This window comes from Xenopus laevis, chromosome 1S (genome assembly GCF_017654675.1).
Source record: "Xenopus laevis strain J_2021 chromosome 1S, Xenopus_laevis_v10.1, whole genome shotgun sequence".
Classification (NCBI taxonomy): domain Eukaryota; kingdom Metazoa; phylum Chordata; class Amphibia; order Anura; family Pipidae; genus Xenopus; species Xenopus laevis.
This window is the reverse complement of record NC_054372.1, coordinates 154334437-154356158: the sequence shown is the minus strand read 5'-3', so window position 1 is coordinate 154356158 and position 21722 is coordinate 154334437. Positions and strand designations below refer to the sequence as shown.

Below are 21722 nucleotides of genomic sequence, written 5' to 3'. Positions count from 1 at the left end.
TTTTTTATTTGTGGTCTTTGAGTTATTTAGCTTTTTATTCAGCAGCTCTCCAGTTTGCAATTTTAGCTATCTGATTGATAGGGTCCAAATTACCCTAGCAACCATGCATTGATTTGAATAAGAGGGATATGAATAGGAGAGGCCTGAATAGAAAGATTAGTAATAAAAGGTAGCAATAACTATACATTTGTAGCCTTACAGCGCATTTGTTTTTAAGATGGGGTCAGCGACCCCCATTTGAAATCTGGAAAGATTAAGAAGAAGGCAAATAATTAAAAAACTGCAAAAAAGAAAAAAGTTGTTTAGGATTAGCCATTCTATAACATATTTAAAGTTAACGTAATGGTGGACCACCCTTTAGTATTTAATTTCCCTTTAACAATATATCTAATACATTACTAGATCAGTTTTTTGCATCTTTAGTTTCTCATGCAAAAGACCACAAGTGTATGTTTATACATGTGAAATATATGCTCATTATACACCAGCTTCCATCAATTGCCGACAAGCATATGTATCCCCTTCAGTCTACCTGTACATAAACAGAATAGATTCGATTGTTTTGTGTCATAGTGTTGGATTATGTTATATTTTATGGCAAATTAAGTTCGTTCTGGGTGGGAATGCAGCTATTCTGTTGTATGCTTGTCTCTCAGGGATTGTTCCAAGTATTCATTGTTCTCTGACACTGCCAAGATCATTACTCAGATTATAATTATTACCCAGCAGCAAAAGAGACAATAAATGACTGAGGACATTGGACGAGAATATTGTCAGAGCATATTTTATGGAACAAGCTGAAAAACTGCTTCCACATTTTCAATTGTGTAATTGTGTAAGAGAATGAATTCTGATAATGAGCACAATTTTTCGATAATGAATACAGATATACAACACTCAATCATACTGCATACAGGGGTCTAATGAATTTATTGGCCCCATAAACACCAAGATCCGTTTCCATGCAGGTCCTCCTGAACCTTCAGTCCCTCATACAGAATTCGTTCATTCAATCAGACAGTGTAAACTCTGGGAATGATGGGAAACCTGTTTGGCTCATAGTAAGATGGCTGAAGCTTTGATTTGTGAGTATCTGAGAAGGTTTTTCGTTTGCTCGGTGGAACAATAGATGCACATTTGCACAGTGCAAAACTCCATCACAGTAGATTGAGATGAAGTAGAGTGAGAAAACTGGACAGCCTTCTGTTGCTCTATTAAGAGCTATAAGTTCATAAATATAATATAAAAAGTAGGAGCTGAAGGCAAGTCCATCACCATGTCATATATGGGAAACCCTGCTGCACAGAGCAGAAATGATTGTATATAACGCTTGCAGCATTAAAGTTGTGGTTCCATCCCAAAACAAACCACATGTTGTCCATATCCTGAATTAGAGGCTAAAAAGGGGTGTTTCCTAGTTCAGCAACACCAGCAAACTTCTCTGATCCTTCTCTCTGTGGATCTTCTCGATGGGGAATTGTCTTGTATGAAGGTGCCACAGCAACTCTTGGACTGTGGGTACTTCTCAAGTTGAATCTCAATGCCAGGAAAGTTCTAGGCAGCTGACATCTCTTGTTCGTGGTCTGTTGAAAGATGTCTAAGCACAGGCATGAGAGATTCCCCTGGGAAGCCCAGCAATACTGAAAATCCTCAAACAGAGCTTATTCTCCTACCAAAGGATTGCGGTCGTCATGCTGACCCTTTAATTTCTTTGGGAAAATAGAAATGGATGTGGATGGCTTGTAGAATATGCTCCAGATTTCTCCTGCTGATCCTCTGTGGCAACTGTCCAGGCTAGATGAGGATGCCAACCTGGCAGACCTTGGAAAAAGATAGGTATTAATAAGAGAAATACGGCTCATGTAACATCATTTTCTATATTAGTTCTATATATCAGCTCACATATTTACATCCATGAGAAGACGCCATACCTTTTATAACAAAAATCCCCTCTCTGTTTCCTCCGAAATGCATTACTGCTGCAATCTCCTAAGAATTTTCTCAAAGGAGATCTAAACCCTAAAAATGAATATGGCTAAAAATGCCATATTTTATACAATGACCTTATTGCATCACCCTACAGTTTCAGCTTGTCAATAGCAGCAATGATCCAGGACTTCAAACTTGTCACAGGGGGTCACCATCTTGGAAAGTGTCTGTGACACTCACATGCTCAGTGGGCTCTGAGCAGCTGTTGAGAAGCTAAGCTTAGGGGTTGTCACAAATTATCAAGCAGAAACTTAGGTTGGCCTTTCATATAAGCTGATGCTACAGGGCTGATTATTAAATTCTGATAATAGTTGCGTTGGTTTCTTTGCTGCCATGTAGTAATTATCCATATTAATTACTAATCAGCCTTATATTGTGACATTTATATTCTATGTGTACTGTATATTGTGAGTAGGTCCTTAAGCTCAGTAATTGACAGCAGCACAGAGCATGTGCAGTGAATCAGCAGAAAAGAAGATGGGGAGCTACTGGGGCATCTTTGGAGACATAGGTCTTTACTGCTAATGGGCTGTGTTTGCCTTGTGCTGGCACAGAAGCCCAAAACATAATGTACAACATTTCGAGACTACTTCTTTAGTTAAGCTTTAGTTCTCCTTTAAGGTGGCCATACACAGGCAGATTTAATCTGCCAATTCTTGCCCTTAAACTGCCCAATCTGGCAGGTTTGATTTTCCAGTTTTCTTGTGTTAGGGAGCTGCTATGTGATTACTGTCCTATTGTTCTGTTGTTAGGCTGCTGGGGGAAAAGGGAAGGGGTGATATCACTACAACTGGCAGTAAAGCAATAAAGAGTGACTGAAGTTTATCAGAGTACAAGTCACATGACTGTGGGCAGCTGGGAAACTGACAATATGTCTAGCCCCATGTCAGATTTCAAAACTAAACATAAAAAAAATATTTGCTTTTTTGAGAAACAGATTTCAGTGCAGAATTCTGCTGAAGCAGCACTATTAACCGATGTGTTTTGAAAAAAATTTTTTTTTCTCTTTAAGCTATTTTTTAAGACTTTGTAAACAGCTCCCTTTACTCGAAGAGAACTGATATACAATAATTGATATCACTGCAATACACTCACTTCATTGATATATGTAAAAGTGCTTTTGCCGAAATAGCAATGATGGTCAAAATGAGGAGGCCAGTCAGAGCGTAGATGGTCCAGCCTGTATGGAATGAAAAGGAAAATGTCAATAATACAGGAAATCCAATTGCTGCCTAACAAAATAGAATAAATATTTCATACAAAGTTTATTCTACAGGCACAATGAGTCTGGCTCAGAAACCTGTGCTCTTCCTATTAGAAATTGAGAAAAAGTAGGTTGGGCCAAAAAAATAAAAGTGTTTTTTTTTTTTATGGCAACATCACGGTAGTTTCACAAATTGTGAATAATGCAGCAACAACAATTGTACAACTTTAATAGCAGCTCTTTAATAGCACTGTTTGTTGACAGCTACTGGATGTCTGGGAATAAAAAAGCATGGGCTATGTCTCTGCAAAATCATTGGCTGCCTTTGGGCTGATCAGCAAGGCTTTCTTAGGACTGGTGGGAGGCAAACAATTCCTATGGGGCAAGATTATTAATATATAGTGAATAAAGTACCCCCTCTTGTAAAATATAAGGATATTATAAGTCACCGAGGAGTTTCATGACCATATAAAAACACGAGGCCGAAGGCCGAGTGTTTTTATACAGGTCATGGAACTCCGAGGTAACTTCTAATATCCTCATATTTTTCAACAGGGGGTACTTTATTTATTATAATACACAAATTTAGTGAGTCATCTGACAGAAATGACATCAGAACTCACTGTTTATAATTGATGACATCAGAACTCACCTTTTATAAGGATATAATTTACAAGATATTCATGGCTTTTGTGTATTATAGTAGTATAACTAGCCCATTGGTTATTATCCCCTGCTACAGACACAATTTTCTTTAAATCTGGTATTCCAAAGCTACAGTTCCTTCCCAGAGACTATTATCCCACTGCTACTATAGGCACCATCTCTCCCATTTATACCTGCTATCCTACAGCCACAGTCCCTACCCAGAGACTAATGTCCCCACTGCTACTATAAGCACCATCTTTCCCTACTATACCTGCTGTCCCACAGTCACACTCCCTTCAGAGACTATTATCCACTGTTACTATAGGCACCATCTCTCCCTACTATACCTGCTATCCCACAGCCACAGTTCCTTCCCAGAGACTATTATCCACTGTTACTATAGGCACCATCTCTCCCTACTATACCTGCTGTCCCACAGTCACACTCCCTTCAGAGACTATTATCCACTGTTACTATAGGCACCATCTCTCCCTACTATACCTGCTATCCCACAGCCACAGTTCCTTCCCAGAGACTATTATCCACTGTTACTATAGGCACCATCTCTCCCTACTATACCTGCTATCCCACAGTCACACTTCCTTCAGAGACTATTATCCCCACTGCTACTATAGGCACCATCTCTCCCTATTATACCTGCTATCCCACAGTTCCTTCCCAGAGACTATTATCCCCACTTCTACTATAAGCACCATCTCTCCCTACTATACCTGCTATCCCACAGTCACACTCCCTTCCCAGAGACTATTATCCCACTGTTACTATAGGCACCATCTCTCCCTACTATACCTGCTATCCCACAGTCACAGTCCCTTCCCAGAGACTATTATCCACTGTTACTATAGACACCATCTCTCCCTACTATACCTGCTATCCCACAGCCACAGTCCTTTCCAACTGGATATTATTCACATGAAAACGACTGGACTGTACTGTCTTTACAGTCAAAGTGGATTATTGTACTGCCCCTACCTTGAATGTTGCTCTACAGGACCAAGGGAATGAACTATTGTCTACACCCCTAAAGACTTTGCTAAGCATATAGACTAGTAAAGTAAATCTTAACTCGTTTTGTTGCTCTTCAATTTCACTTTAGATCATCCTTCAGTGAGCAGCATCTGGGAACTGCAGTTTTCTGTAGATTACTAAACTGCCTAATATAAACCCTGCAAGCAGCTGCTGATTTCTTCTTTTTTGGTTCAGTTTTGGGACTGGATATACTAATGCACTGGCACCAGCTTTTAAGGAAGCTGCAGAATAACACATAAAAGGAAAATGAAATCTGATTAAATTTGTAGTTCAGCCCTTTTTAGCTGATTCCAGCTGCACTTGACCTCAAAAACTGGGACAAACGAAACAATCAGTCATTTCAGCTTCTTCTATGTGAGTTTGTCTCCCTTTTATATCTGTGCATTAGAAGTTTCATGTAGAGTCCTGTGCAGGTCTATTTTCTTATACCCGTCCCCAACCCATACCCGCTACCCGTGACCCGCAATTTCCCTCAAGTTTTTCTCCAGTTACAAGAGTTTGTAAAGTAGCGTGGACCTCCAGTAGGACCGGTCTGATCTATCCGAAGCTCAGGCGGGATCAGAAGCAAACACATTGTGTATTACCTGGCACGTGCCCACTTGGTCGGCTGGGACTAGTTGTTATAACATAGAGGATCTTTGAAGAGCGAGCTGCATTAATACTGAGGTTGGTCGTCTGAGTAATCATTTCTGTCTGTGACTGATTGTTGGAGCCGTTGGGTTTCTCTATGGTTTCCTCTTTGAAAGCTGTACGAAAAGAGAAATAATGAAAGTCTGGATGGTTAGATATTTCTTAGTGGTGCTTATGTGCATATCATTTAGAATTCATGCTGGTTGTTAATTACAGTTTTATTTGCCCATTTTCATAATCTTCTTAACTTTATAATTTGTTTAAACTAATGATAACATCAGCACATAGTACAAGTATGGGATCAGTTATCCGGAAACCCGTTATCCAGAAAGTTCTGAATTACGGAATGGCTGTCTCCCGTAGACTCCATTTTATCCAAATAACCCACATTTTTAAAAATGCCCATTGGGTTATTTAATGTTTTCATGATTTTCTATTAGTTTTAAGGAATGAAGATCCAAATTACAGAAAGATCTGTTATCCTGAAAGCCCCAGGTCCCGAGCATTCTGGATAATAGATCCCATTCCTGTAATACAGAGGACTACTGAGCGAGACACACTCACAGCATACAATATGAACCAATGTATATGGATACTAAAGAACTAGGGCAAAATGTGAGATTGGAACTCATCCACTTTCTATGCATTCCTATGCGATTTTTAGGATTATAATGGTTAACTCCAACTATTACTCAATGATAAATAAACTTCTAAAATCCCATAGGAATGAATAGAAAGTGGGTGAATTTTTCTCCATTAAACTCTAATCTGGTTTTGGGCTTCTGTACCAGCCCACGGCAACCACAGCCCTTTTGCAGTGAAGATCTGTGTCTCCAAAGATGCCCCAGTAGCTCGTCATCTTCTTTTCTGCTGATTCACTGCACATGCTCTGTGCTGCTGTCACTTACTGAGCTTAGGGACCGACTCACAATATACTGTAAATAGTTTATAGAGAGTTTAGTGGTATTTGAGGTTTTTGAAACCACTTTATTTTATCTAAAACGGCATAAGTTATTAAAAGATCCAAACAAAAATATCTGCTGAGGGATCTTAAAAAATAACCCATAAACCTTGACACTTTTGTGAACATATGAAAACAAATGGATCTCTGAAAAGCTTGAAAACCATGAACGACAGACTAATCTTTGCAAGAAAAGAAGAGCAGCTTCCATTGACGTCTACATGACCGCGACAGAATTGGTTTGAAGCTCTTTTGTATTCATGGATTTTATGGATTGGGCACTTGATAAATAAAATTACTGAAAAATCTTGGATCAAGGTACTATGAGAAAAATATGGTCATTTGCACTAAAAAGCCTAAATCAGAGAACGTTCTTAGAACAGTCTTTAATCGGACCCTAGAGTACTGTATAAAAGTCACAGATCAATAACACTATAGAATAGCGATGCACCAAATCCACTGTTTCTGGATATGGTTGAATTACAGTATGAATCTTTTACAAAGGATTCAGCTGCCAAATATTATGAAGCATAATCTGTGTAACCCTTCTGGCCGCGCTCAACCAAATCGCCGCATAAGAATGTATCCTGGGAGCAGTGGTTCACATCAAGTTTGGGTGCACCAGATTAAATTGTCCTACTAATGGCTGTGGGCTACACAAACCCATGTACCACATACAACTCCTCTGCCACTGAGAGAGGCTAATGAAGCACGTGGTGGATCATTCCTGCCTGGGGTACCGTTACCTTGTTTTATGTACATTGATGTGAGCAGCTAAGACATGGTACTTGCTTTGGAGCTTTAAAAATGCTGTCAAATCATCTATGGATGAGATGGTAGACCTACCAAGAGTCCAGCCCTAGAGTGGGTTCCAAACTTTCTTGACTAAGGAGCGGTTTGGGTGGGTCAGGGATGATTTTGTAAAAAATGGAGCATGGGTGGGCAGGAATATGGAGCCACGAGTTCAAAAAGCAGTTCTGTGTCTTAAGTCAAGCCTTGTATATTGACGACTAATATTAATGATCTGAGGATCACTGCACAGAAAAAAGAATTTCCCCTCTCCCCATTATAAAGGGTGGAGAATATTATATTCTGGCTTTTAGTTCCCATTAAATTTGAGACCAGCTATGTATCTGTCATTGATATTACTACCAATCTATGAATCACATATTTTTATATTATTAGAAGTTCTGCAATCTGTTGCCCAAATACTTTCAGGCAAACTGAGTATAGACAGCAACAACAGCTACTCAAAACATTAGCTGCTAATTACCATTCATTTGCTTCTTAAGTTCCCGTAAGTGTCAGTCTTTATAAAGAAGCCTTCAATATGGCCACCATCCTGCGTAATTACGTGCCATATTTTGCATTCTTCCAGAAAGCCCTACTTCCCATGGTAAGCAACAGCTGACTCTTCAGATCCTGTACTTCCTCCATAACAAAGAGGCCCCATCTCCATGTCGTTTAAATCAATCAACAGTAAATATGAAGGTAGGAATTCTGACTACACTGCCCCAGTGTATGAGTTTCTACTAATTAGAATATCTGTGATTAAACAGGAAACAGTTGTATTCAACACAAGTCCAACAAGCAGAGACTATATATATATATATATATATATAAAATGAGATTTCTTTTCATTGAAAAATTCTATTGATTTATTTTTTAATGTACCATTGCTCTATATACCTGCTCCTGTATCTGTAGAGTTCATTTAAATGGTCCCTCCCTATCCCAATGTGGTAAGTATCATACATACATTTCCACTGGAAACTCAAATGATCACTAACACTCACCTCAATAGGAATCACAGGGAAGTGCAAGTGTCAAAGTGTCAGTGCTTTCCTCCCAAAAAACACTTTACACCTGCAATTCCATGCTGCTCCTTATCAATGTGAGCCATGGGAATCAATTTGGGGGGTCCAGTACTGCCATAAAATCTGCCTGTGTCTCAGGCTTACAGATAAAGAGGAGTTCATATACAGCATTGCAAAATATGTTGGAGCTATATAAATACATGTTAATAATAATTATGACAGACAATTAACTGTGATTTTGATTATCTTCTATAGCTCCCACAATTGCTCTGAAATCCAAGACAATAAAAAAGTGTCTTGATTTTAACTGTTCAACACTGTTAAGTGCAAAAAAATGCAAACTATAGTAAAAAATAACAACCATCATCATAATCATATGTTGATATATTGCCAGCAAGTTACACAGTCCTTTGCTGCAGCTCAGGCACCAATATTAGATTATGATCTCAATGGGTCAGTAACTGGTTAATCATAGAGTGGTGCTTGTCATTTATTGTGCTGTGTAAGAATAAAGATAATGGACTATGTAGGGTGTAGCTCATCATAACAGTGCCTTAAAAATCTTGTATTGAATAAGGACAGCTTCACCTAACCCCCACTTGTTGATTCAATCTCAAACATACACTACTGAAGGTGCTATTGTATTTATAGGCAAAGCTACTAAAGTCTCCTCCTTGTGTCTCACGGGTGAGCTGGAGTCATGGTGCTAAACAATTTCTCCTAAACACTATCACATGTCAGTGGAATAAAACAGCTTCTATTTCATATGGTAATTCATTTTCTATCAAAAGGACATGACGCCCATAGCAAGAAACCTGAGGAAAGGCTCAAGGTGGAACTTGAAAGTCTGATGTTTATGCACCGCTGATTACCTGGAATGCATGAGATCATTATGGAATCTTCTTAACAAAAACTCTATTTCATGGCACATTATAATGTCCTTTAATTAATGTTTTATAGGTGGAGAGTGCATTATCTACAAGAGATAGCCATGTCATGGCATGGACTAGGCGGATATTATACAGTCAATGCTAAAGAAGACTTGCTTAGCTTCCATATATATATATATATATATATATATATATATATATATATATATACTTTCAATGAAAGACAAGTGAGTCTGCTCTGCTACTGGGTGAAAGCAGTCGGAACAGCTGTTAAAACACAGGATAAACTAAGTCCCCTTTGTCTATAGTCATTAACAATTACGGAATCATGAGCAAACTATGCGCTCCAGATGGTATCTTCCAAAGTCGAGATGCCTTTTCATTTCTTTATTAAAAACACACTTTCATCCTTTAGGATTTAACATCAGAAAGACACCAGGAGGGGGGTTCATGGATAAACAGTACATTTATTTTTCTAATCCAGGACACAGTGTCAATGGCAAGTCAAAGAAGACTTGTTGTGAATGGGACGCCTCTGAACATTTTGCTTCCTTAATAATTCCTCCCCACCTTTGTTAAGTTGTCCAAACATTACAGGAGGTGCCTACTTTCTAGGACTGATTATACAGTGAATGAAGTACACCTTATTGTAAAATATAAGTCACAGAGGAGGTCCATGACATATAAAAGCACGAGGCCGAGGTCATGGAACTCCAAGGTAACTTCTAATATCCCCATATTTTCCAACAAGGGATACTTTATTTATTATAATACACTGGTTTTATTGAGTCATGTGACAGAAAGGACATCACTAAACTCCTTTTATAACTGATGACATCACTAAGAGCCATTTATAAAGATAACATTTAAATGATATTCATGGCTTTTGTGTATTATAAAGATATATAATAGCAAAGGGAATCTCAGGCCACTTACTGTATATTTTCATTTAAGCCTTTGCTGAGCAGAGGAATGTGGTCACCAGTATTAATAACAAGCCTGGCCAGTCATTTCCTCACACTGTGGAAGTAGTGAAATGATACACTGTGTACTGCTCATTATTTTCATAGAATATATATATTCAAACAAATATTAAAGGGTCCCAAAGTTTTGGACTGATATCCCATCATTGGTCCAAAGCACTGGATAGAGGGACCCAGACTTAAGTCCATATGGAATCACATTTGAGGACAAATGCTTATTTAGTGTTTTTAAAAATTGATCTAAGAACAGCAAGAGGCTGATTTAACATTTTTTTCATTTGCAAATCTCAATAAGGGTGTGGGTATGTGTTAAAAACTTTGTTATGCATAGAAAGCGCAGTTGTGGGTCTTATGAAACCAACATTTTGTATAGTTCAATATATCACATAGGGAGCCAAAGGTTACATGTACTGTTCTCCAGAATAAAAAAAAATGGTTTTCTAATGGTCTGAATAAAGTTAAAAAGTGGAGAGAGACAATAGTCCTTTCATAATGAATGTTAGTGTTCAATTACCCTGAAATTCACTATAACTGACACAGTGGGACTATTTTCTTTCTAGCTCCCCTTTGTCATACAACAATTTGGTCGGGGCTCCCTTAGCTGATTAAAAGGTTACAGATATAAAATATCTAGGACAGCAAGTAAGTGCTCACTCTAAAACTCACTCTAACTGACCTTCAAGCTAGGTACCAGAAGAATTCTCACAGAGGGGCAGATTTCCTAAAGGGCGAAGTCACTAACGCTGGCGACAATTCGCCAGCGTTACCACTTTCAGGCACTTTGCCAATTTACTAACGTGCGCAGGTGTAACTTCGCTCTGGCAAATGGATGTTACTCCGCAAATTTACTAAGATGCGGATTTTACTGAACGTTACCTCTTTTGCCAGACTTGCCTTCGCCAGCTCAGACCAGGTGAAGTGCATTGGAGTGCATAGATCTTCCTTCTGTTAATTACATCATATTTTTACAGGAAAAAGTTTCTAAGTCCCAAAAAAAGCTGGCGTCTTTTCCTTTTTTTTAGAGTGATAGCCTGCAAAAGTCCTTAAATTTTTTTGGGGTAACCAGGTTCCCCCATACATTTTCTAACATATGGCACATAAACTATACAGTGGGCTCATGTGTAGGGCAGTATATTAACTCTAATGTCTTTATTAAGGTTCCCTGGACTTGTGTAATGTAATGTATTTGCTGCAACATATACCTCCATTCAACTTTATAATTTCCCCCCGTATGCAAATTAGCCTGAGCGAAGACCTCTAACGAAGTTGCGCTAGGCATAAATGAAGGCTATCGCATCTTTGATTTGATTGCCGAAGTAACGCTAGCGAAAATTCGCCAGCATTCGCCGCAACTTCGCATTTTAGTAAATTAACCTTGTCTGAGCTCATTTTCGCCTGGCGAAGTGTAGCGATGGGTGTGAAGCCATTGATTTCAAATTTTCTCAGGTTAGTAAATTTCCCCCAATATCTCATCATTGAAGGCTAGGCCTCCCCAACCACAGCTCCAAGACCCTCTACGCTATAGTTTTTGGAGACATTTTTATACCATCCAAACGGAGTTACTATAATATTTTTAAGAAGAGAAATCGTTATGTGGAGAAAAAAACTGCAGGGTCAAATTCCTAAATGAATTTTATCTAAGTTTTATCTAACATTTTATATATTGTGTTTATGTGACTAATTTTCATCCTCAAAACTTGTGATAGAACTTTAGCAAGAGTCTAACAATAACCTGTAGTAGCCAATTAAATGTCGGCTTTCCTTATTTCACCATACCAATAAAAACTAACTGCCATTAGAATAAATATTACTTACCTTCATATACAACAGAAAATCCTTGCGCCTGGTTAATGCGATCGGAGAAGAAATATAAGATGACAAAATCAAGGGAGATATTGAAGGAGTGAGTTGGATGGTTCCTGCCATCAAAACGTATCAGAACTTGCTTGGTGTATCCATCCAATAGCTCTACCATATCTATGGAGTCTTTGATGTCGAAGAGAGTAAAGTTAAACCGGATAATGGAGGCATCTGTAACCTGAATTGTCCAGTAGCAGGCCTTTCCAGTCCCGTAAGTGTCAGGGAAATCCGGTGAGTATATAACTGCAGAATCTGTGCTATAATTCCCACCACAGGCTCCAATCAGTGCTACAGAGAAGTAACATATAGTCAATTTTGTAAATTAAAGCTAACAAACTATTTTCTGCATTTAAAGAGGTATATGTGTCTATAGAAAATCATAAGGACAAATCACTACTTTTTTTTTTATGCTGCCATCATTTCGGCCACATTAACAACTACTTGCACCACACACCTCATTAATGTTTGCTATTACTTTCTGCAGAAAACTCCTAAGTGTTATTATTATATATCATATTTCCAGATCCAATCTTCTCTTACTGAGGACAGCAAGAGGAGACTGAATGGAGAAGAATGCATACTAACAGTACATATTATGCTGGATCCCTGCTACATCATTGAATCTACTATTGTTCCACCATCCCTTAGCACCTGAACACCAACCTCCCCACATTCACTGATTAGAAATGCCATATCAGACCTGTACTTTGTGGCTGCATGGGCCTCTCTCTCTCTCTCTCTCTCTCTCTCTCTCTCTCTCTCTCTCTCTCTCTCTCTCTCTCTCTCTCTCTCTCTATTTCTTTTTGGTCTTCAGACACATCTCATACTTTCAAATAAATGCAGCCTCCAAATTTTTATTTTGTTTCTCTCTGTTGTATATGTGGCCCTCTTGTGGTAGCTGTGGCCCTAACTACATTTCACTCACTCCATCCGGCCCTCAATACCATTTACCTTTGACATGCCTGGGCAGTAGGACATATAAAAACACTTTTGCTAAGAGCCAGAGAGATGCTGCGGTCATATAGAAGCCCATTGCTGCTCAATACCTGGAAGATGGCAGCTGCCAGGGGCGTGTTTATGTGGACAATAGCAATTATTTGCATTTTCAGTCCCATCAACAGCCTCAAACTGATTAAAGTCTCTGCCTTAAATTCAATACGGGTGTTATTTATACCCTGCTACTGGATGAGAGTTGTTTCCCAGTCCGCATGTATATACTAAATCCTACATACAATTGGAAGACACTGTAAAATATACACAGGTTAAAGATATTACACATACAGTAGTTTGTTGTATGAATATCCAGCAGAGATAAGTGAATAGCATTTGGTGATTATTAACAATGACCATGTCCTTTGCATGAAAATCTTCATTATATCGTGTCTATGAAGGTTTCCATTCATCCAGATCGTAGTATATCTAATAGAAGTAAATCTAGAGCAACTGGACTTGCTGAGTAATCATTGAAGACGTTTCACTACTCATCCGAGCATAACTGAAGAAGCTGATTGGATGAGTAGTGAAATGTCTTCAATGATTACTCAGCAAGTCCAGTTGCTCTAAATTTATTTCTATTAGATTCACTTTATTTTGCTCACCTTTTTGTTCCAGAAGCTAATGTATTCAGGTCCAACAAATACTTAACTGATAACAGTGACTTGGGAAAGTGAAGCGTGTTTGTGCTCACACTGACACACAATGACACACACGCTGCAGTAAGTGTGCAGCACTGTAACAATAAGTGGTAGTGTGTATTGAGCTAACTTCATTAACTTGACAAAAGGCCATATAGGCCTGAAACGTTGTTCGTTTGAGATCCAAACCAGAAAATCCAATAAAGGCTTTTTAAGATTATACACAATTTGGATGGTGCTGTGATTTCGTCTTGCATTGCTTATCCGTTTGGAGTGGACAACCTTGCACGTGCACCTGCTTGACAAATTTGTGGAGTGCTGACCAATTGTTCCAGTGTGTATTGAGCTATACAAGTCATCTCTGCAGGAGCCAATCAGAAACACACGCACTTACTGTAGCTCCAGGGCCGGATTTACATAGTGGGCGCCCCTAGGCCCACTCCCGTTCGTCACCCCTGTCGCCTCCAGGGTGACAGGAGCAATGGGGATTGGCGCACGGGAAATTAAAAAAATTATTGTCTCTCCAGCGCATCCCCAGTGTTTTTGAACAAATGTGGGTGTGGTTGGGCAGCATGCCACCCCCCTAAAATCCTGCCGCACTAGGCCCGGGCCTAGGTGGCCTTTCCACAAATCCGGGTCTGTGTAGCTCTCGATGCTGATCAGCAAAGAGAAATCGGAAGAAAATTGCATGCAGAAAAACACAAAAGGTTCAGCAGAGATGATACTTTGTTACAAAAGCATACTTATTGGTTTAAAAGCAATCAAATGCTTTCTAATGTGCCTTATAATTCCCTTTGTTTTGTAACGGGACCACTGTATATATTTGATAAAGGCATCACCAGCATATTGCAGAGATGAGCATATTGTAACATACAAGTCCCTGGAAGCTGAGCGAACCAGCCTGAGATCATTGAGCAGCGGCTGGGGAAAGATAATTTATTCTTCTTGGGTAGGAGGCTTCAAAAAAGTTTTTCCATTGTTTCAGTAAAGATTAACAAGCGAATAACACAGAAGAATGACTGCCTACATTTGTATGCATATGATCCTTAGCTATGCCTCAAAAGTACAGTAAAGCTGAACTGAAAAAAAAGTTTCTTTTCCTAATTAAAAGAGAACTATGTCAGAAGCATTGTGTTTAGGATGAATGCACCTATTCTAATAGATCTGTTTGTCCTTATGACTACAACAGAAATAGGTTTGGAAACGTATCCAGCCAGGGGGGCTGACAACACCCCATGGCGCTTACATTACATTTTTGCCAAATTGGGCACACAGACTCCCCATAACTTCTCCCCATTCTCACTGACAGCCCTGTAATTGTACCAAAAATTGTATTTTCTACCTTCTTGGATTACCTAAAAAAAGAAGATGCTAGAACTCCCCTGGCTGTCAGGTTATGATCATTGGTGTCCAGACCTTTAGAACCATCAACCTACTGTAGACATGTTTAACTTGGAACGTTTCCCTCTCATTGTCCTTGATGGAGTCACAACACAAAACTGAGCAGCCCAGGGCAAGGAGCTGTAAAATTAGATTATATTACCATCTGGAAGTATTATTTATTAATTATTATTATTTATTAATCTTGCCTTTAAGAATGACCATACTAGTGGGAAATGTAAAGCTAAAATGTCATAAGTACAATGTAATTCAGCTGAGATAGGACAATCCATGTACACATACATTCATGGGCACACAAGCAGAAACACACGGATTCATTTAGTATGATCAGACAGAAAACTGAATTCCTTTGTGTACACAAAATAAACTTTGCTTGATCTGTGATGTCATCATAAAACAACGTAATATCTTGCCCAAAATGCTGTATTCTCAAGTCATACTTCACCCAAGAGATACTGATATCATAATTCAGAGAAATTTTCAGCATAACTCTATTAGATGGTAACCTCTCTAGGGCTGGAGGGGTTAAACAGTAACCAAAGGTTGAACATTGCGCTCCTATAGAAGCCCAGAGGCAACCTAAAGACAAAGCCTCTAATCGAGGGAGTAACCCTGCAAGGTTTAAACACCCAATGTTTATGGTCTCGCTGCCAGCTAAGAGATTATGATTGATTTTCCATTTAAAAGCTCCAGAACACAACCCTGCAAAGGTTTGTGAAAATGATTATCAACATGTCCTTACTCTGAAAGATCTGTGACAGGTTATGTTTGCTGTGTACTTAGTAAAAATGGATGCTGCTAAGTTTTCAGTATTGCTGAACAAATACTGCATAATTAGCATGGAAGCTATGTGTATGTATATATATATATAACAACCAAGGGGTCGGTGCACACAGAACACAAAATGGATGCCTAGGTGCTGGAGCAATTAAACATAGTATGGAGGTAACAAGAAGAGCCCGCACACACAGGACTTGAGTGAAGAAAAAAAATTTCGTTTATTCAACGTTTCGGCCCAGTCACATGAGAAGACTTCCTGAAGACGGCTCATGTGACTGGGCCGAAACGTTGAATAAACGAATTTTTTTTTCTTCACTCAAGTCCTGTGTGTGCGGGCTCTTCTTGTTACCTCTATATATATATATATATATATATATATATATATATATATATATATAATGTTTCAAAAAATGTCCCTGTATTTAAGTTTACTCTTCAGTTAAGTACATGGTTGAAATAATAACAAGGTACTGTAACTATATGAATATATATATATCTGCAGAGGACTCTTGTATTTGACTATATGTATTTTGTGGTCACACTCTCATTGCACCCCCGCCTAATGGTTTTAAAAAATAGTGGTGAGCACAACTTTCCCTTGTTTGTTATAGTTTATACAGGAGCAGTGACCAGCTCCATGTTGTAGCTCCCACCCTTCCCAGCTATAGTCAGGTGATCCCACTGGTGTCTAATAAAAGGGCAGCCAAGTATGGAGGTTTACTTTGAAAGCAGCAAGTTAAGTTGCAGGTAAAACCAAGTCCCTTTGTAAAATGTATAATAAAGCAATAGAATTCTTAATGAATCAGATAAAATTGAGCATAGGACTGGCCAGATATGGGATGACTTTGACGTAGTTGGCCAGCTTAAATATATTGCAATATATGGACAAACAATCCCTGCTTTGTTTAAAGGGTAAGGCATTTTTTAGTAGCAGTATGCACAAAATGTCGCTGTCTTAAATATATTGATAATGGGTTGAGTGCAGAGGACTCTTGTATTTGACTATATATATATATATATATATATATATATATATATATATATCTATATCTATATCTATATATATATATATATACGGTTTTCCGGGAAATGGATCTTTTCATAATTAGGATCTTCATATATTAAGTCTAATTGAAAACCATGTAAACATTAAATAAACCCAATAAACTGGTTTAACTTCCAATAAGGATTAATTATATCTTAGTTTGCTGCGAATGGGCGCTGACTGGTTGCTGGAACGCATTAACTAGCCGTTCCGGTCCTGGATTGTAAAAAAAAATCAAACTTGCCCAATCGATATCTGGCCGGTTTTTGGCCTGATATCGATCAGGAGGACCCATGGTGAGCTGATAAGCTGCCAAATCAGTCTAAAGGACCGATATAGGCAGTTTTAACCTCCCTGTGTATGGCCACCTTAAATCTCACGTGGCATGACTACAGTTGAGAGTAGATGGGACACTCTATGTCAAGCTGAGCCAATAGACAGTGAAAGGTAGTGTGAAAAAGCTAAAGGTGGACCTTAATGTTATTTTACAACTTTTACCAAGTTATACTGGTAAACAAGAGTTACAGAGTTAAATTTGGTTTAAAAAAGACCATTAAGTTCAACTCCTGCAAATGAAACCCAACGTCCATACATAAACACACTCCCACCGACCCTTCCATACACTCACATAAACTATATATATACCAATATCAATACTAATTGTAGATTTTAGTATCACAATAGCCTTAGATATTATGTCTGTCCAAAAAAACATCCAAGCCCAGAATGAGCCATCACAGCAACATCCAGCAGTGCAGTCCACAAAATCACTGTCCTCACTGGGAAGAACCACCTAAAGTCCCCCACTTTTTTATACTAGTGAGACACATGTTAGTAAAAAGTTGTTCCTGAGTGATGAAAAGTAAGTGCTGTGATTGGCCATTTATTACCCCCTATGCGGACTGACAGCCTATGGGATGCTCTGTTTGGTAGTACACCTGGATTTTATACAAGTCCAAGCCAGTAATTAAAAAATAAGTACCTTCCATTAGGTCACTGGTGGCAATATTCAAAGGGGTTTGTAAGCAACTTGTAGCTCATGAGTCACTGGTTGGGGATCACTGTTCCAATCTAAAGGGCTGGCCACTGGTAGCTCTAATCCTTGTAAGGGTAAGGTCACACCTGGAGATTCGGGGAGGTTTAGTCGCCCGGCAACTTATAATATCTAATAATAATCTCCCTGAATGGCTTTCCCCTATCTTACGCCTACTATAATGAAAAAACGCCTGCGGAATGGCACTCGCGGCACTTCGTTTTCCGAAATCGCCCGAAGTTGCCTCACAAGGAAACTTCGGGCGACTTTGGAAAACGAAGCGCCATGAGTGCCATGCCTATGTCTGTGAAGAAAGTTGCTGAAAAGGCAAGCAATTATATACCAATCTGTGAGCATGAAGCTTCCTCAAATAAATTGTCTGTTCAAGGGACATTAAACTCCAGATACTACTATTTTTTCCCTTTTAAATCAACATTGTATTAGGTATAACTTGTTCACAAAAATGTCAGCTCCATGTCATTTACAACTGAAGCTAAAAAGGTTCAATCCATTTTAGAAAAAAAAAAATATATATGCAGTATATATACTGTACAGAACGAGAAATGTATTTACTGAATATATTGTATAATCTGTGCCGAACAATGTATTTATCAGGGATGGGAAAGACATGAAATAAATGTCCCCTAAATACTTTTCAAGGAAGAATAAAATCCTATTTATTTCTGCCAATTGTTTGCTTTATGCATGACCGTTCTTGTCTAAGTAGCTGATTACATGCTACTCTGTTTACATAACCATTATTTTCATTGTTAGTGAATGGGAACAGTCGCTTTGGAAGAAAGCAAAATAATCATTCCTGAGATTACAGGGTTTGCTTGTGGTCTTACAGACTGGAGAGACATCCAAATATATCCTTCTAGGATGATTCAGACCACCCAGTATGCAAATGATTGTGTTGCCAATATAACAGAAAGAAAAAAAAGGAATGTCAGGATGGTACGGGTGAGTGAATACTGTGCAGAATGTCGCCGGTGCTTACTTCATGACAAAGAAATGTGTAGAGGGCTCCATTTGTGCCAGTCTGTGACTTCCCCTCAGGCGCCTCTGGGTCCATATCATATTGTTCTGAATTATTTTGCATCTTTGAGAAGCTGAGGTATGAAATGACGACAGTTGAGAAATGTCTGAGACCTGCTAGCAGCTGTTGGTCTGGATGCCAGCCTGATGAGATCGCCTATTGTAATGAGACAGTCCCAGAGGTACAAGCCTTTCCCAAGGTTGTCTCTAGAACTAATGGTTTGTTGTGTATGTCAAGTGTGTTGCTTCTATTTCATGTCTTACAAGAGTGTTACCAATGTACATAGCAGCGCTATAAGGAGAATCTGAAGTGTCTCTCAGACATCATTATATTCCTTCAGAGGTTTAAAGGGCAACACAATGGAACAGAAAAGTAATATTGGAGTATAAACATAAACTTTTTTTTCAGTTTTGACTTCTAGGTTAGTTCACCTTTAGTGGGGGGCACGATGGCGAACAATTGTTAGATATTTCCAGTATATATTTACAATGTCTAAGCTAGAGGCCTCAATGAGCATGGGCCCCTCTTCTATATCTCCCCTGAGTTCTTGAATTTCATGAATAATGCATGGTTATGGGGCACGATCAGAAGTAGGCACGAGTTTCATTGTAACTTTTGGGGTTTTAGTTGCTTGTTATGGACGAGCCAAGGTGGTTTCATGTCGAGATGAACGTATCCAATAAAAGAGACTGCTTGTCTGTTATAAAGAACATCTCTCAAAAGAAGACGAATGAAAGCACAGGAAACAAGTCCACAAACACTACAATTGAAAAGATTTATGATAGGCAGATAGCTTGGACAGTTAAATACCCCATCAGTCCATAAAATTTTATAAATGTCTTATCCTCTAGCCTTCAGAGTTAAAGCCATAAGAGTGGTATAGAAATAGATATTTTAATTCTGCTACTGGAAAAGTGGCTACAGAAGTACAATTTTTTAAAAATAAAATTTCTAAAACCATTACAAATAGAAGTAAAGTAAAAAAGAATCCACAGCAGGCACATCTGACACATTAGGCAGGCACCCAGTGCTATATAAATGAGCTCCTTTGTGCCATGATATTCCCCCTCAGACCTGGGACTTGTAGTAGACAGGAGAAGCATGTGTCTATGGTGCAACTGTGCTCTTTTGCCTGCCTGGGTTTATGAGTGGGGGATTGCCTTGGGTGCCTGCAATCTTGAGCTTGGCACTGCTGCCCCTTTAAAGGAATTAAGTATAAAAATAAAAACTGGGTTAATAGATAGGCTGTGCAAAATAAAAAATATTCAATATGCAGTAGTTTATTAGCCTAAAATGTAATGTATAACGGCTGGAGTGACTGGATGTCTAACATAACAGCCAGAACACTACTTCCTGCTTTGCAGCTCTCTTGGTTTCCACTGATTGGTTACCAGGCAGTAACCAATCAGTGACTTGAGGGGGCGGGGCACATGGGTCATAGCTGTTGCTTTTGAATCTGAGCTGAATGCTGAGGACCAATTGCAAACTCACTGAACAGTTATGTCCCACGTCCCCCCCCCTTAAAGTCGCTGACTAACTCAGAGTTAGAGAGCTGAAAAGCAGGAAGTAGTGTTCTGTTATGTAAGACATTTAGTCACTAGCTTTTATACATTACATTTTTGGCTAACTAACTATATTAGAAACATTTTCTATTTTACACAGCCTATCTATTTACCTAGTTTTTATTTTTAAACTGAACTGTTCCTTTAAAAAAAAATCTCTCTCTCTCTCTCTCTCTCTCTCTCTCATATATATATATATATATATATATATATATATATATATATATATATATATATATATATATACACAGCCATACAAATAATTAAAGACCAGCATTCTGGTTTGACGCTGCTCTACTGAAATGTCTGAGTAGGTATGAGACTCACAGTAACACAGGCAGGGGTGTACACAGCCCTCAATGTACCAGTTTGGCACAGTTTATTCATGGACAGAAATGTTTAGAACACATCAAAATAGACATCTTCAGCCCAGCCACCTAAGGTGACTTCCCTGCTATAATTAATGGTTCCACCAATGACACATTTAGATAAATGGTGATTCTTCAGGAGCCAAACCACATCAGTGTACACTTGTAAGGCTGCTTCCATGCGAGATTGTCACTGATAGTCCTGTACCCTCTGTGAAACAAAGGTCTGCCAAAACTCATGCACTGTACGAGCCAAACAGGAAACCAGCAACATTCTCTGTCTGCTGGATGGCCATGCATTTATCCAGAAAGAAGCAATTAAGCTAGTGCTTTATCTAATTGGTCGGTGGAACAAAAAAAAGCTAAAAATATGAGCCCATAGTTTTATTGCACATAGATGTAAGTGCCACGTATTCATTAACCAAAGAAGCCATGCACATTCAAGTGTTTCATTGTAAATCCCACTTTGAGATATATACAATAACAAAGACCCCAGATCATTGATGAAAGTAACTCTGGCATCATCCCTTGATGAATGTATGTAAACTGGCAGATGCATTGCCTGGATTAGTGTCAGATACTTACAGTCAAAGAGGATGATGCGCCCGTCTCCTCCACACGGCTGTGTGTGATCCCCAAAACAAACACTGTTGCAGTCTGTACTGGGCATCTCTCCATGCTTCCTGTAGTCGGCATTGTTGCCACAGAAACAGGCAAATCCTGCCTCCAGCCCAGCTAGCTGTTAACATGAAATAATCAATAGTCATGATTTAGGATATTTATTAAGAAACTGTACACATTTATGTGCATGGCCCAATTTCCCTATAT

General features: G+C 38.8%; 1 protein-coding gene across 1 annotated transcript in view; it reads right to left on the bottom strand.

The window, feature by feature from the left end:
* Positions 1-1112: 1112 nt before the first annotated feature.
* The window catches only part of kremen1.S (kringle containing transmembrane protein 1 S homeolog), a 90796-nt gene continuing 70186 nt past the window's right edge, over positions 1113-21722 (bottom strand). Inside the window, 5 exon segments of the mRNA NM_001088676.2 lie at positions 1113-1821; positions 3085-3169; positions 5476-5637; positions 11988-12320; positions 21480-21633. Coding sequence (NP_001082145.1) covers positions 1662-1821; positions 3085-3169; positions 5476-5637; positions 11988-12320; positions 21480-21633 — 894 coding nt within the window. The 3' untranslated portion in view covers positions 1113-1661.